This window comes from Abrus precatorius, unplaced genomic scaffold (assembly GCF_003935025.1).
Source record: "Abrus precatorius isolate BTA unplaced genomic scaffold, Abrus_2018 Scaffold7, whole genome shotgun sequence".
Taxonomy (NCBI): domain Eukaryota; kingdom Viridiplantae; phylum Streptophyta; class Magnoliopsida; order Fabales; family Fabaceae; genus Abrus; species Abrus precatorius.
The window spans coordinates 28,971,601-28,988,446 of record NW_020874417.1 but is presented as its reverse complement, the minus strand read 5'-3'; the positions used below and the strand labels follow the sequence as shown (position 1 = coordinate 28,988,446).

Below are 16,846 nucleotides of genomic sequence, written 5' to 3'. Positions count from 1 at the left end.
TTCTACTAATTCTTAGATTTCTCATTTCAAACTTCCACTATCCTTAGGATCTTTTGAGGTATTTCTTAGCACAAATAGTTGATACGAATACAACATGTATCGATCACCCCTTTTAGGAAAAATGTAGTTAGGAGTTTATGTTAAGAAATGAGCATGACACCCACGGTGCTTTTACTCTCGTTAGTTATATATAATTCAAGAAAAACATACACTACTCTCATTTTCCTATGATTCATAGAATCACCTTCATCTTCCATACTCTTAGTGTATCTCTAAACTATTTACACTTGTCTTTATCATCATTCTTTTCTTATCAGTATTTATCTTCATATTTATTTTCATATTTCTTAATATGACTCTCCTCTTTTCATTAATCATTATAGCCTTGTCTTATCGCTTTATATCAACATGTTATTAATATTCTTCTCTTTCTGTTATATTCAAGTTCACTAACTATACCATATATTAATCATTCATTGCTGGAAGTTAGTAACCTCTAGACTAAGTCCACAACATACATACATATATGCTCAAAACACATGTCATTCAGATAATCAAAACACAAAAAACATATTTCAATCTAACACATATTCACAATTATATATCATACCACAATATTTTCATGAGTACAAACATATCATATTTTCAGCTATGAGACAAAGCTCTCCTTATCTTAGTGGATAAGTTTAGTGAAGAAAACTAGTGAAAAAGGTCATTCAAAAGATTGAGGTCCTCCTACATGTTACATAGAAAAGTACTTTTTGAGAAAAGAGAAAATAGAAGTGAGAAGGAAGAGTCAAATTCTGAGATACTCACCAATGATTTTAAAGTTGAGATTAAAGCTCATATTTAAAGTAACTTTAGAGTTTCTAAGGCTTTACTCTAGAGGAGGAAATAGAAAGTTTGGAAAAAAGAGTTATGAAGTGTTTCTTGGATTGTAAAACAAGTTTATGGGTTGTACTTCCTTAAATACCACTGAATTCTCATGCACTATCGCTTGAGCAAGTAGGTTCTCGCTTGAGTGAGACCATTTTTGCAAAACTAGATAATGGTTCATCGATCCTTTTCTGCAATTCTTGCTTAAGTGAGAGTCATTTTCGCCTGAGTGAGAAGACATTCAGAGAGTTGAATATTTTTCCTGTGAGTCTTCACTTAAGCGACTTATCTCGCCTGGGTGAAATTTTTGTTGCTTGCTTGAGTGAAATCACTCTCGCTGAACGAAATGACAGTTGAGTTGAGTTTATCATATTCTTACTTGAGCAATAATATCTTTATTTCTAGGTACTCAATCTAGCTTGAGTGAGACCACTTACACCAGACTTTTACCAAAACACCTATAAATTATTCCCAAATATATTTCAACATTATCTAATATCAAATAATTCATCAATTAATAAATAAATAAATAAATAAATAAAGAGTGTTACATTAATTATATATATATATATGTATATATATATATAATTTTTAAAAAAGAAAAAATGTAATTTATTTGTTTTTGTTTATTATATTTATTAGACAATTATTTATTTATTATTATTATTATTATCTTTTATCTTATTTTAATTTTTAAGAATTGTATTTTAAATAAGTGAGTGCTATTTTTTAATAAAATATATTATTTTATAATAATTTTTAATTTTAATTCAATTTTATGTAGATAAATTTATATTTTATTAACATATAAAATAATAAAATAACATTTAAAACTCATGAAAATTACAAATAAGTTAACAAATAAAGTTGAAGTTTTAAACTTGTTAATCAATTTAAACTCGAGTTTTCAATTTATCTCGTTTAAATAAATAAACAAGTAAAACTTAAGTATTTATTTTTTATTTCATAATTCAAATTTAAAAGTTAAATACTCAAGTTAATTTTATCTATTCCTATTCACTAATAATAAATAACTCTTATTACAAATGTTTTATAACAAAATATTATATCAACACATAATCAATTTAGCAACCTCATATTAAAAAGAATGTTTGCTAATATTATTTTTAAAAACAGCAAATAAAAACTAATGAAAGGTGTCATAGTTCTCAATTTTACAACTACTCGTTAGTATTATATAATTATTGTATATTTAATTTTAAATTTTTATTTATAATGCTTTGTTTGGATGTGAGAAAAAATAAAGACAAAAAATTGATAAAAATGTATAAATAATGTGAATATATACTTGAATGTATTGAAATGAAAGAAAAAAAAAAGGATGAAAGATTCATTTTAGTTGTTTGGATAATAAAAAAATTAGAAAAAAATATATACCATTTAAAAATTTATAAAAAATTTAAATTATTAAATTTGTTTAATAGTATATTTGATAAAATAATTATTTTATATTTTCAATAAAATTTTGTATTATTTTAACATTAAAAATAACATAAAATGAAAAAAAAAATCCCCGCTTACTCAATCGGTCCCCTGTCTCTTCCTCTTCCTTCAATGTTATTTTTTAAAAATCTTGAGAGTTTTTGCTTTTTAAATTTACAATGTGACCAAACATTGTGAATTTAGTTATTTTAAAATTAAAATTGTTAAATATAAGCATTTTTAAATTATTTTAAAATATTTCCTTAAATTGCGACACTATCTTTTATTTGGCTCAAAATAAATAATATATATATTTACATCATTGTTTAACACATAAATATTATTTATTATCACTCAATAGTTTTTCAAAGTTGATATTTTAAATTTAAAGTAATGCATGTACTTCATAATTGCTTAGTCACAAGCACCTTAAAAGCACTTAATCTTAAATTCAAACAGTGGAGGTTGTTTTAATTCAACTTTAACCTATTATTTTTTTACATGTCTATAATTTTCTCTCTCTAACATTCCATACACTAGATATTTGGTATTGGGTTAACTTCTGTTAATAAGACTTCTATTTAATGAATTAAAAATTATACAGGTAGTATGATACATCATTCGCTTGAAAAAATAATACATCACGTTAACAATTAATTTCATTATTAGTAAAATTTAATATATTAATATATTCTTAAATATTAATATAATATATTACATTGTTACTATAAATATATAATGTTCACATCAATGATTTTTATTGAATAAAAATAAATTAATAAATATCATTACAATTTAACATTTTTATTCATTAATAATTTTTTTTATTGAAATCCATTCAACGTGCAGCATGTTAATTTTTTTTTAAAGTCAAACACGTCTAAGCACAAACCTAATTGCCAATTAAGATCTATCTAAATAAATAATAATAATAACAGCACACGAAAAAGGACAGAACCGACGAATTAACCCATCGCTGTACTACCACTCCTTAATCTTTTGGACTTGGCAACCTTTGATTTTTTAGGGTTCACAGCTTGTCCACGTCTTATGTTTCATAAAAAAATAAAAATAACAACGAAGTGAGGAATCACATGTTCAGTAATTCACAAGGAATCAAGTGATCAGAAAGTGCCCAACTTGCAAGGCGTTTGTGATGCATATTAATTATAAATTCTTTTTGTATCTTTATTTATCATAAGATTTACGTTAATAAGATGTTAATATGTTATTTATATATATAAATACTAATTTGAATATTATTATTGAATATGATCAATTAAAATAAAAAATAAATTACACATATATTAAAACATAAAGATTGAAAGTAGAATCAAGCCTAATACTTCTATAATTTTTTTTTTAATTTAAAAACTGATAATTGCAAGCCCAATCGTCCTATATTAATTTACTTATACGATATCCTACCGTTTACTCCAGAGTTTATATATTAGGCCTCATTTTTCAAACACACAGTGCCGTCTCAAGTTAAAAAATCATGGACAGTTGGCACAAATCTACCCGTCCATTAAGGAAGTTTAGTTTGTTAATTAAAGAATTACATGTGACCCATTAATACATTACACAAAAATTAATTTATTAATGGAAAAAAATTATTATAATGATCTCTATCAGTGTAATTTTTATTTATTGAGAGTTATAATACTTAATACTTGTTTGAATATTAGAAAATAGACATATAAAATACTATTTTAAATTGAAAATTGAAAATAAATAATTAAAGTAATTGACTTTTTAAAAATGCGTTTAATGTTGCCTATAGGATATGGATAATGTTATATATTGATATACGTTTTTAAGTAAATATTTAATAAAAATAAAAATATTAAATGATTTAAAAAAATAACATGTTTTCATTTAATACGTAGAAGAAAGCAAAAATGTTTTTAAAAAATTCATACGACATTAATTACCGAAATCCAATATCATTTGATTTTACTTACCTTTCAAGTAATTTCAAATATTTAATTGTTCTTAACAATATAAAAGTTATTCAATGTTTTCTTCATTTGAATAATTATAAATTTATAAAAAAACAAGATAGAAATATTTAAAATTATTCTTAATTAACATAATTTTTTGTTACATGAGGTATGAGTAAATATGTTTTAATGTTTCTATTACTTTTTATTTTTTTGTCATTTTCAAAAAAATTTAATGTCATTTTAAGAATGATGATTTCTTTTAAAATATTTATTATTTTTAAAAAATAGCACTGTTAGTCATTACTTTAAGCACAGTTTTCAAATAATATTATATTTCATTAAAAATACAATGTTTAATATTATAAACAATTTTTAACTTTATTTTTATTTATCAATTTTAAACTATTTTCCGGAATGAAATAATTTTAAAAAACATCCCTTATTTATTAAGATTTGACAGTGTTTTGTTAATTTCCAAATATTTGATTTTTTAATAAATATATAAAAAGGATAATTGCTTTATTGTAATAAATAATGCAGTTAACATTTTATTTAAATTAATACATGATTATAATATTTTTAGCATGCTTGATAGTAAAATATTTATTAAAAAACATTTATATCAAATTTTTCTATTAAAAATGAATAAAATAAGTAATTATTTCGTCGTTAACTTATGAATATGAGGGGCTCGATATCTACAGGCAACAAGGTAACGCTGTGATAAAAGGTGAGGTTGAAATATTTGTAAGAGCGGTGAATGTATTGTTAAATTGTAAAATAAATAGGGAAGAGAGAGAGACCGACTCATACACCTCACCTCACCTCACAACACGCCCCTTGACACATCACAGAGAGAGAAACAAACATCACGTTGGATATGTAGCAGAACTGCAGCACCTTCTTCTCTTCTCTCCGCTTCCACCCACCCACTCTCTCTCCCGTTTTCACTCCTTCAATTCTCGTTCTCTTTCTCTCTCTAGCAATTCACAACCCTCACGTTGCCTCATTCATGTGAAACTATCTTTCTCCCTTTTCTGGCTCTCTCTCTGAATTATCTACCATCTGTCTCTCTTTCTCTCGTCGAAACGAAGCAAGGAGAAGGAGTTTCTTGCTGTTGTAATTGTTGAAGAAGCAACAGCAGAAGAAGAATGGAGTCTACGGAATCTTCTTATGTGTCTTCTCCTGAGGGACCGAGGAAGCATGCTACATCGCCTCCTCCCAAATCGCCTTCTCAAGGTATCTGATCCGATCCGATCTGTTTTCTCTCTCTATCGTTTTCTTCCTTTCGTTTCCGTTTCACTTGCTTTATGTTGTAGACAGTAATGCAGGTAAGCCACTGAATGTCGGTGATGTTATTGTACGGTCAACGTTTTCATTCCCAACCCTAATTCTTCACATTGGTCTTTCAATGCTATTTCTCACTAGATTTAGATTCTTTTTCCTCAAATGAAAATAATTAAGTCGAAACGTACTTCTGTTGTGTTTCGAGTGTGGATGTGGTTTTTAGTAATTGAATGATTGCCGATATGATTTCGTAGGGAAGTAATTGTTCTGACTTTATGCTTTTCTTCAGTACTTACACATATAGATGTTGTGATACATGGAAGGAAGATAAACCTTTTTTATTATTATTTTTTAATGTGGTTGAAGCTAATGAAAAATTTTAGATGCAATTTAAATTCGAGAAATGTTGGAGTTATTTCAGGTTTAAATAATTTTAGGTCATATTCCACACCCAATTACCTAATCTCAAGTTTCACTTTGGCTATTATATTTGACAGAAAAGTTTGTGAGATTCGGTTTGGTATCTGGCGTGGAAAAATCTGAATTGTTTGTCTTATGATTGTAGGCGACGTTTAGTAAAATAAGTATTTGGAGTATGTACCCTTCAGTTGTTTGTTTTGTGGGTACAAAAGCATGATATTGCTGGGAAAGAATGTAATGATATAATTTTGAAATACTCGTGTAAAATTATTAAATTCAAATTGTTTCAACCTCTAGTCTTACTTGAAATCTAACATAATATCTGCGTTCTTGTAATCTCTGTGATGTTATGGACTTCTTCTGCCATTTGATCCCATGCAATTGAAATTTAATAATTGAATGCTAGACTGGTTTGTGTTTTATTATTTTTTTATTTTCTAATATTTGAATTAAATTTTTTTTCCCTACTGCATCAGTTGTACTTTGATTTGTAAATATGTAAAACTTTCAAATTAAGTATTTGTTATTAATTATATGTTTACTTCTTTCAGATTCTGAGGAGAAGCCAACATATATTAGGTTTCTTGTATCAAACTCTGCAGCTGGGTCTGTTATTGGAAAGGGTGGTTCAACCATCACAGATTTTCAGTCACAGTCTGGAGCACGAATCCAGTTGTCGCGCAATCATGAATTCTTTCCTGGAACTACTGATAGGATTATCATGGTATCTGGTGCAATAAATGAAATACTGAGAGCTCTAGAGCTTATTCTCGCTAAGCTGCTCAGTGAGGTAATCTCTTTGATGTTGATTTAAGTAGTTATTGGTAGAAAAGATTTCTCACATTCTTCTGAAATTAATTTTCCACCTGTGATTAGCTTCATAGTGAGGAAGATAATGATGCTGAGCCAAAAACAAAAGTAAGACTCATTGTTCCTAATGGTTCATGTGGTGGGATAATTGGCAAGGGAGGTACTACCATTAGGTACTGTTACTTTTCTTTGTCAAGTTGTAGGGCCTACTTGTTTGCTATGTTTATGAATATGTGTACTGATAAAAGGAGTCTTTGATACTTGTCTTTTTTTAATTTCTGTTCTGGTATGTCTTGATTTCAAGAGGTTATATTTCTCCTATGCATACTGTTCTTTGTTGTCTGAGCTTTTATTTCCCTTTGCTGCCCCCTTCTGCTTAAAGAAAAAGAATGCTATTGTTTGGTCAACATTCTTTTGGCATTGCAGAATCCTTTCTATATTTTTACATTAGTCCTAGATGGTGATAAAAAGCTAAGATTATACATTATTTGCCTTTGGTCAGGTCATTCATTGAAGACTCCCAGGCTGGCATTAAGATATCTCCTCAAGATAATAATTACTATGGGCAGAATGATAGGCTGGTGACCCTGACAGGAAATCTTGACGAGCAGATCCGTGCAATTGAATTAATTGTTGCTAAGTTAGCTGAAGATCCTCATTATGCACAGTCCATGAATTCTCCATTTTCATATCCTGGTTAGTGTCATTTATTTATACTACGGAATATCCCTTATCCATCTGTTGATTTTGCTATTATGTTAATGTTGTATATTTATTTTTGGAGCACCTAATATGGAATAAGTAAGTAATTGCTAATCTTAAATGACTATAATAAATCCTCTATCATCCCTGTTCTCTTTATGTCTGGATCCTTGCGATTATACTTTTTTTTCTTCTATGTTACAGGAAGAAGGTAGATGGAGGCACTACTTGAATTAGTATATCATCCATACTTATTGTTAGTTTAGCTTGTTTAAGTTTATGGGCTTTTTTTTTTTTTAATCATTTTGCTTTCTTTTCAATGAGCTGGGCCGATCTATCTTCTTAGTTACTATATTGTTTACTTATATACATAGAGGATAGTTATAACTTATAGTAAGAAAATTCTCTCTGCAGCTTTAAATAGCACACTATTTTAGAATATTTACTGACTTGATGTTTGTATATGTGTAGGTAAAGAAGTAGTTAAAATACTTTAACAATCCATTTGAGAAATAACCATAATTTATCTTGTTACTTAATACTTAAAATGAAAAATTGTAAAGGATTAAGTATATGTTTATTCAATAATTTTGAAACCAGAATATGGTGGCTGGTTCTACAAGTAACTGTTCACATACCTAGCCTGGTGATCTGGTCAGGTTATATAAACCTTTATTCATTCAAACTGTTAAAGATGTAAATGAGTTGTGAACTGAATCAGCTGTTTGAACTTTGAACTATTAGTGGTTCAAATGGTTTGGGTGTTGAACAGAAACTGTTCATCTCTTCACCTCAACCTTCTGCTGTTGAGCTCAGGTCACTGCCACCATCTCTGGCATTCTTTATCTGTTCCTGGTTAAACTATTTTCTCCGCATCCCCTCATACAATGACTGAATCATTTGTTAACCTCAGAAAGATCTTTTGTTGCTGCACCTGATCTTTGAAAGGGAAAAATTATGAGAAAGAGAAGATAGTTTAAGAGGAAGGGATGAATCTGTGTTGCTAATTGGGTAAAAGTATTTATTGGATAAAAAGCAATCTGAAGGAAACTAATAAAATTCACTCACTTTGACTGTTTAGCCTATCAGTATTGATCTTGAGCCTTATCTTTTAAAAGCCTACTACTATATTCAGTTCAAGAATTGAAAACATCCGACAGTGACTATATTATGAAAAAAACTTAGATTCATATTAAAGCACGCATAAATTTAGGGGCATGCATGGTTGGTTTTGGTATAAAATTAATCCAAATCCAATTTTAAACCAATTATGTGGATAGGATTTCAGGTCCAAACTATTTATTAAAAAAAAAAAAAACTGGATTAATTTTGGCTAAACTGGTTTCAAAACCAATTTTTGGGCTAAATTCAGATTAAGCATCTGCTGCTTTTGAAAACCAGGGGACCCCACCATCACCTTATTTGTTAAAAGAGAAGTATAACATAGTTTGCTGGCAATCATAAAAATAAGCAGGCCAAGGGGATTAGAATTGCAGAAAGCAAGGCAACCAAAACCTACTTCTCTCAAACATAGTTCTGTAACCCCCACCTCTTCACTTTTTGGTCAACCTAAAGGCCCAACAAGGTAGCAGATGGTCCAAAACCAACAAAATGGCAAGTTCAGGAAAGCTATGCAGCAATACAAAATAAATAAGCAAAACAGTATGCTAATTTATATCAGAATGCATTTGGATTTGGGTATCCAACTTAGCAACCGGTTCTGGATCTGGTTATTTTTAATAATCCAGTTCTAAGAATTAAATGGACCATTGTGTACCTGTTGATTTAATAATCCAAATTTTCTATATAGACTGTATTTATTTTAGGATTAAGTTTGTAAAACCGGTTATTTTGCATATACACTTGTATAAATGATTGATTAGAATACACGAGTTACTCTGTACTGTATTACAGTTTTAGTGAGTGAGCATCTATTTGTCTTCTCCAAAGCTACATATGGTGCCTTCAGTTTGGTCTTCAAATAATAAATACATTAAAATGCTTCTCTAATATCAAGTTATTCATTTTGGATGAAAAATTTGATGTCAGAAAATGGCATTAAAGAATCAGTTTGTTCTCAACAATTGTCATTGGACAAACATTTTGGTGTATTTATTACTAAAGGACCAAACTGATGACCCTTGTATCTTTGGAGAATCAAAATAGATGTTTGCTCTATTTTAATTCTTACATAAAACTTTTTATCCATAATTATTTCTAAATTGCATGCTAACCATTAAACCATAAATCAGTGTTTCATCAATGACTGGGCTTATTTTTATAACCTTGGATAATTCTGTATAATACTTTTGTCTTGAAACCAAAATTTTTTATATTCTTCATTTACTGTTAATTAGTGTTTCTTGTTCCATTTCTTTTTCATATTCACTAATTGTCATGTACTTTTTATATTAAATATCTTGACATTATTCACATAGATATATGTTATTGACATTTTGCTGTGCGTAATCACATAATTTATTGCACAATAGATGTATGGAAGTTTAAGGGACTTTAAATGTAGTTAATTAAAGTTTTCTCATACCTAGTAACTAGTCTGATTGTAGGTATATAATGATTGTCCACAAAGTAAAGTATAAAAAAATTATATCAGAAAGAAAAGTTAAAAAATATACGTTATTATTTTCCAAATATTTATTGTTTTATATTTTTTTCCTAATGATATAAATTTAATATACTGACCTAGTTTGGATAAACTTATCAATAAGTACTTATAAGGGTAAAAAATTAAATAGTAAAATGAATCAAACTTCTTGCTTAAGTTATGTTTCTCTATTTTTTAAAAATTTTACAAGTTTTTTTTAACTTATAAGAGAGATTTTATTCATTTTGTATATTGATTTTCTTTTTCTACAAGGACTTGAGAAGTTTATTCAAACTGGACCATTATTTCCCATACTTATGTTAGCTATTATTATACATGGTTACAAATGGATGCTGTCTCACCAATGGTATGTTTTGCATACAAACTTAATCAAGGGCTTGTTTAACAAATTTTTTTTACATATGAACTTATGTAAAAAATTTGATCATAGAAGTTAAAAGGTATTTATGAGAGTTTATAAGCTATTTTTATAAGGTCTTCTAAGTACTCCATAATTTGTTAATCTAATGTGTGGATGTTCATCTCTTCATGACACCTTGTGTGTCATTTATAAAATATAATCACATGCAACACGAAGAATGCTGCAAATGTCATTATTGACAAGTTGCTTTAGAATAATATGAAAAACAACTCAGGCTTGTGAAAATGAAGCCTGGTTCAGTCATTGGTATCTCTTCCACTTCTCTACTTTATTTCTAAGCTCATTTAAATTTTTTCCGAAGGGCAAAGAAGGTAAAAAGAAATTCACATGTAAATCAAAACCTAGATATCATAGTGGTTTGGGTGGATCAATGCTCTGATTCTGAATGATTGTGAAATTGGCTTTAATCTAGTATTTAGCGATGAGAATGCTTTGTAATTGTAATTGTATGTTCTATGAAATGTGCCTTGCTTCACTTAATGTGCACACAAACTTTGCTCCTTATGGGTAGGATCTGGAAACCATGGTTTTTAGTTCTTGCACCTATTTTACGGAAGCTATCATTTTCTAATTTCAGTCATCAATTTTTTGTTATCACCATTATTCATATTCATCACAATGTTGTGTATCTTCAACCTGGTCAGACTCTTCCATAACACACAAGAACCAATTCAACCTAAATAGACTTGTTGGATTGAGGCTCAATTCTAGTTTATATAAGAATGACATTTATTGAGATAGAGCAGCAACATGCAACCATGAATGTCTCTACCAAAATAAAGAATTACACTTAAAATATGCTCATTTTTAGAGTCATTTAATTTAAGGTTATATTTTATTTTTATGGTAGTGAAACGATGGTAATCAAAATTTAATATGGTTTCCTTTGTATAAGTAGTTGTGTTTTCTGATGAATCATTGTTGGTGAGTTTGATGCTAAGAATTTTTTTTAACATGCACTTTAGGTGTTTACTTCTCGGGTTATCATGGTGTTCCATATACATATGTGCTTCCATCTGTTGCACCAGGGGCATACAATGCAGTGAATTACAGATCAAATGGTACTGGGGGAAAGTTCCAGAACAGCAAGGTTCTTCTCATTCCATTGATTTAATCTTGTTAGTGGTTTCTCATGTTGTAAGTTGCCAAGTTTTCAGACAAACACACACAAATATAAATATGTTAAATTCCCATATCTTCTTGTAGAGGAGGCAGATCAACATCGAAGCTGTGCAATTTGAAACTTGCATGAAGGCTCCAGTGTTGCTATACTAAATTACTTTTTTTCCATGCTACTTAATCCATTGAACTTTCATACACAATGGGGCCGTGCTTAATTGATTGTGATTTGTATGCTTATTTATTTTGTGACAAAAAGAGGTGCCATTCCCCTGTGTTAGCCTGCAAATTCATCCAGTGTTTTCTGTTGAAGTGCAGTTCAAATGGCCTGCGGTTTGCATTTAAGCAAACATGCTTGTTTATCAGTGCTAATAGCAGATACAAATAAGTACTAACTACTAACACATGTTAGATGGCTTGAAGGAAAGAAGCTTAAATATGATGGCTTAGGACTTCTGGACATCAAACCTGTGAAATATTTACATAATTCATACGATGTTCTTAAAATTGATGGGACCCCAAACAACAATGAAGGCCTCCGGAATACAAGCCCTACAAGGCCCACTGTGTGGCAGGTTTACTCCTGTTGGAAGAAGGCCAATAACCAATAATTAGGAAGTCTGTTATTATTCTGTTATTAGGATGCTGCTTTGAATTTGAATAAGTTAGTCAGGATATTCTGTTATTAGATTAGGTTAGTTCCATTGTTCTTTATTTAAATTGTTAGTTTGAGGAATTGAGGGGGGAGTTTTTCGGCTAGACTTAGGAGAGGAGAATAACATTCTCTGAGAGGAGCTTTGGCTCTGGGAGATTCTTGTAATCCTAATTCCTATCATAATCAATTAAATATCCTTTCCTTTTTCTTCAATTACCTGAGCATAGATTGTGGACCCTAACAGTCTTTTTGACAATAATTTCTCGTTGACTTAATATTACAAAATCAAAGCAAAGAACCATGTTAAACATCAGATTAAAGGCTAACTGTGTCCATAATTGGGATGAATTGACAGTTACTGTTCAGTCCCAACAACATTTCAGACCATGATGACCTGTTTGGTTTGCATGAGTATATTGGGGAGGGGGTAAAATCTTAACAAAAGATTGAAATATGAATCCACGTGAGTCTAACAATATTAGAGTTCTAATGTGGTGATTTGCTTTATCCATCTGAATTGACATATATCCTCTCATTTTGCAGGAAGAGCGGAGTAACTCGGTGACTATTGGTGTTGCAGATGGGCATATAGGATTGGTTGTTGGTCGTGGTGGAAGGAATATTATGGACATTAGTCAGGTTTGCCAATGCCTAATGGTATTACAAGGCATATAATGTGATTACTCGTACAATAAACTAACTTGAATAACCCGCTGCCTTTTCAGGCTAGTGGGGCAAGGATAAAGATATCAGATAGAGGCGATTACATATCTGGAACAACCGATAGGTAGCTAAAGATTTTGCTTGCTTCACACCCCCAGTATAATTAAAGTCATTAAGCAGATGCCTTGACATAATTTCTTTAACTGCAAATGTTTTTATTTTTATTTTCTTATTATACAGGAAAGTTACCATAACAGGATCCCAGAGAGCAATTCGTACAGCCGAATCTATGATATTGCAGAAGGTTGCTTATGCTACTGAAAGGGTGATCGAGTAGTTTGCTAGTGCCATTGTCTGTTGGTAGACCCTTAGTGAATCTGCTTGCTAATTGCTTATACATTTGCTGAATTTTGGGATTTGTTTCCATAAATTATCATCACATGATATAATTCTGGAGATCTTTATTGTAGTGGGAGAGGGCAGCATTTTTTTTTTCTCTTGAATTGAGATCGGTCTTATAGGATTTCTTCTCAAACCCCTTCATCAGACAAGGTCGATTGGAAAGTGCATTCGTGCTTTTCCAAAATGTAGTATTTAGAACTATATTCTTTTTTTGTAAGTCAGCAGTTGCTAATGTCATATACGATCTGTATCCTCAATCACTGGCCAGAGATAGAATTTGAAAATTATTCTGTGATAGGAATCAAGAATTCACGTGAGTTGTCAGAGTCAGAACCTCACACCCCAGAGCGGTGTTTATTTTTTCATCGTAGTTAGTCATTGGTTGAACTTACTCTTTCTTTTAGATTAATATGTGGTGACTTACAGGTCCACTGAGTTAGAATCTCTCGCAATAGCAGTTTTTGTTTCTTTCAACCCCCTCCCCCTACTGCGCTTTTGATCGAAATAAAATTTGATTCCTTTCAAACGGTATTAGGAGCGTTAGCGATTTGGGGCGTTAACAGCTAACAGGTTGTGCTAGTTTATAAAGTCCGGCTGCGTGTGATACATTGTCTTAAAATTTCTGCAGAATTAAATCAACAATCATGTGTCCAGATTTCTTTCTAAGTGCCCTGATAAAATCGTCATAGTATTACTTAAAATAAAGATTAGTGGGATAAAGAAGCCAATGGTCAAACTTGATTTTTCTCACTGTTCTCTATATTTTATCACAATTATATTTCTGGTACCTATACGGTCTACTTGTTGTTTCTGTGGTGTACTCTCGTAAAGGTTTGGTAGCATTGCTTGTCCCAGGCACTTCATGGTTCGATGCTTGTCCAAGACTTTACACAGTTTGCAGGTACAAGCATGCGATCTTGACCAGAAAAAAAAGATTAGCATCGATATGACTGGAATATTCCTGCAGCTTTATGAAAGTGCTTGTTCTGCGTACGTCAGGATTATAATCTGTCATGTTACTTTTTGCACGGTAGTTCTTAGCCTCCTATCGTCTGAAAGGAGTTTTTGTCTACTTCTGAGAATCGCAAACGATAAGTTGCTCGAGTAGTATGCTGATTAAATTGAAAAATAGTATTAAAGGGGAAAATGAGATTTTTAAAAACCGGAACTTGTAAATTGAAGATTTAATTAAATGAAAAATACTATTGCCGAATATGTGGATCACAGTTTTAATAAATGGAGAAATTAAGGTAAAAAAACAATCAGAGCTAATAAAAAATAACACTACACATTTTTAAATTTTTACTAACTTAACTACACATTTTTTAATCTATATAATTGACACGTTAAAAAATTAAACAACATTGTTTTTCTATTTCATTTCAAATTATATATGTCAGAACTAATAAAAAATAATGAATAAATCAGATAAATAATAATTTTTAAAATTTATAACAATTATGGAGTAAAATAATAATTAAAAAAACTTTTACGGGTAATACTAAAAAATCAATGAAACTTCCTCTTTCTTAGTGCTGCACTATGCCATAAAATAGGAAATTCACTCATTTAAATTCAAAACATTGTATTCGCAACTTGACCGGTGGCAGAAGGACGAAGGGTGTTGTTTATTTGACTTGAGTTACTGTACATAGATGCCACATGTCACACGTAGAGTGAGTAGTTTTTTATGTGTGCCATGTGTCAGTTTCCAGTTGAATGGCACTTGTTGATTGAGAAAAATCAATGGCCACGTATGTGTTTAAGAAGAGTTTTGCATTATTTCCGTGTTTGGTAAATTATTTGAAGTCAGTCCTGTTTTGATAATTTTTTATTCATTTTTATCATAACAGTGAAAAAGCATAGCTTAGTCCACTACGTTGTCATCATCAACGATTGCATTATCAAATTTGTATCTGAGGGTCCACTCTCTTCAAGTTCAAGCTGAATATGCCTAAATAAACGTCTTCATAATCAATATTTGTCAAATATAGTAATAAAAGTACTACGGAACATTGTCTCTCGAAACCAGAATCAACGTACAATGTTTTTCAAGCCAAGTGACGCAAAAGTTTGTCCCACTTACCTGAGTATATAATTTGCAAATTCTTATTTTTAAGGATTAATATTTTTAAGAGTTATTTTAAATAGAAATAGATTAACACATTACTTTTATCCCTATTTTAAAAATTTAATCTTAATTTAAATTTATATTTTACATTTTTTATCTCTTTAATTTAGTTTTTTTTTTTTTATAATTCTGTAGGTGGCAAAGCTCTGCAAATGTATTTCTTTAGTTTGGTTTTATCTAACATAGTAAAATACTTATTATTAATAATTAAAATAATTTTTTAACCTTATTAAGTTTTAAAAATATTTCGAAAATATATCTTAAAATTTTATTTTAATTGAATACTAACTGTGCAATGTACCAAAAAAGAACCAATTTAAGAAAATATTATTAAAACGATCCTTTTTAATTTATCAATGCATTAAAATATTTTTTATATTGTTGTAGGCGACTTAATGATACGAATAATTAGATTCGTAAGTATATTTTGTTAATATTCTTTGCATCACTCAGAGTCTCGAAGTTGATTTTAAGAAAGATAAGACAAGAATTTTCTAAAAAAGAGGAGATAAAGGGAAAAGCAATTTATTAATGTGAAGCTTTATAACATCATCTACAATGATACACAGTAATATTTATAGTAACCTTAATACTACACAGTGTAACTTCACCATGCATGAAGCAAGGAGACCAAGAAAGTTACACTGCAATTTATTTTTGGAAATCACATATATATAGCAACAAGATTGAGTGCTATATATTATATGCCTGAAGCAAAAACTAAAGAAAATTAAGGAGACTCATCATTTCCACCCCCTCCCCAACCAGACCCATATCCTGAACCATAGCCAGAGCCACTGCCATACCCAGAACCTCCACTACCACCTCCACCGCCGCCGCCGCCGCCACCTCCACCACCTCTTCCTCCATATCCACCTCCTTGTCCACCTCCTTCTCCATAACCAGAGCCATAGCCAGAACCAGAACCATTAGAACCTCCACCTCCACCACCTCCTCCACCTTTGCCACCCCCTCCTCCTCCTCCTCCACCATTCCCACCACCACCAGACCCATATCCGGACCCATATCCTGATCCATATCCAGACCCATACCCAGAACCACCAGTCCCACCACCTCCTCCTCCACCACCTCCTCTGCCACCACCACCACCTCCTCCTCCTCCTACTGTTCCTCCACCGTACCCTTCACCCCCACCAGACCCATACCCTGATCCATACCCAGAACCACGTCCAAGACTACCACCACCACCTCCTCCTCCTCCACTACCGCCGCCACCACCACCGCCTCTTCCACCAAATAACCTCTCTGTGACCCTAGCAGCACATGCAAGTTCCACAACCAGCAACACAATGAAAGCAGCCCCTATGACCTTGGAGCTGGCCAT

General features: G+C 30.8%; 2 protein-coding genes across 2 annotated transcripts; one reads left to right on the top strand and one right to left on the bottom strand.

The window, feature by feature from the left end:
* The first annotated feature begins 5,062 nt into the window (after nucleotides 1-5,062).
* On the top strand, nucleotides 5,063-13,810 carry LOC113872274 (protein BTR1). Its single transcript, XM_027509702.1, has 8 exons — nucleotides 5,063-5,504; nucleotides 6,524-6,762; nucleotides 6,849-6,955; nucleotides 7,285-7,478; nucleotides 11,497-11,621; nucleotides 12,849-12,944; nucleotides 13,031-13,092; nucleotides 13,209-13,810. The coding sequence occupies exons 1-8, from the start codon at nucleotides 5,417-5,419 to the stop codon at nucleotides 13,303-13,305; spliced, it is 1,008 nt and encodes a 335-aa protein (XP_027365503.1). The 5' UTR covers nucleotides 5,063-5,416; the 3' UTR covers nucleotides 13,306-13,810.
* A 2,421-nt stretch (nucleotides 13,811-16,231) lies between these two features.
* On the bottom strand, nucleotides 16,232-16,846 carry LOC113871742 (putative glycine-rich cell wall structural protein 1). The gene is made up of 2 exons (XM_027508843.1): nucleotides 16,612-16,846; nucleotides 16,232-16,530 (listed from the first exon to the last, which is right to left on the bottom strand). Exons 1-2 carry the CDS (start codon nucleotides 16,844-16,846, stop codon nucleotides 16,232-16,234), a joined length of 534 nt encoding a protein of 177 aa, XP_027364644.1.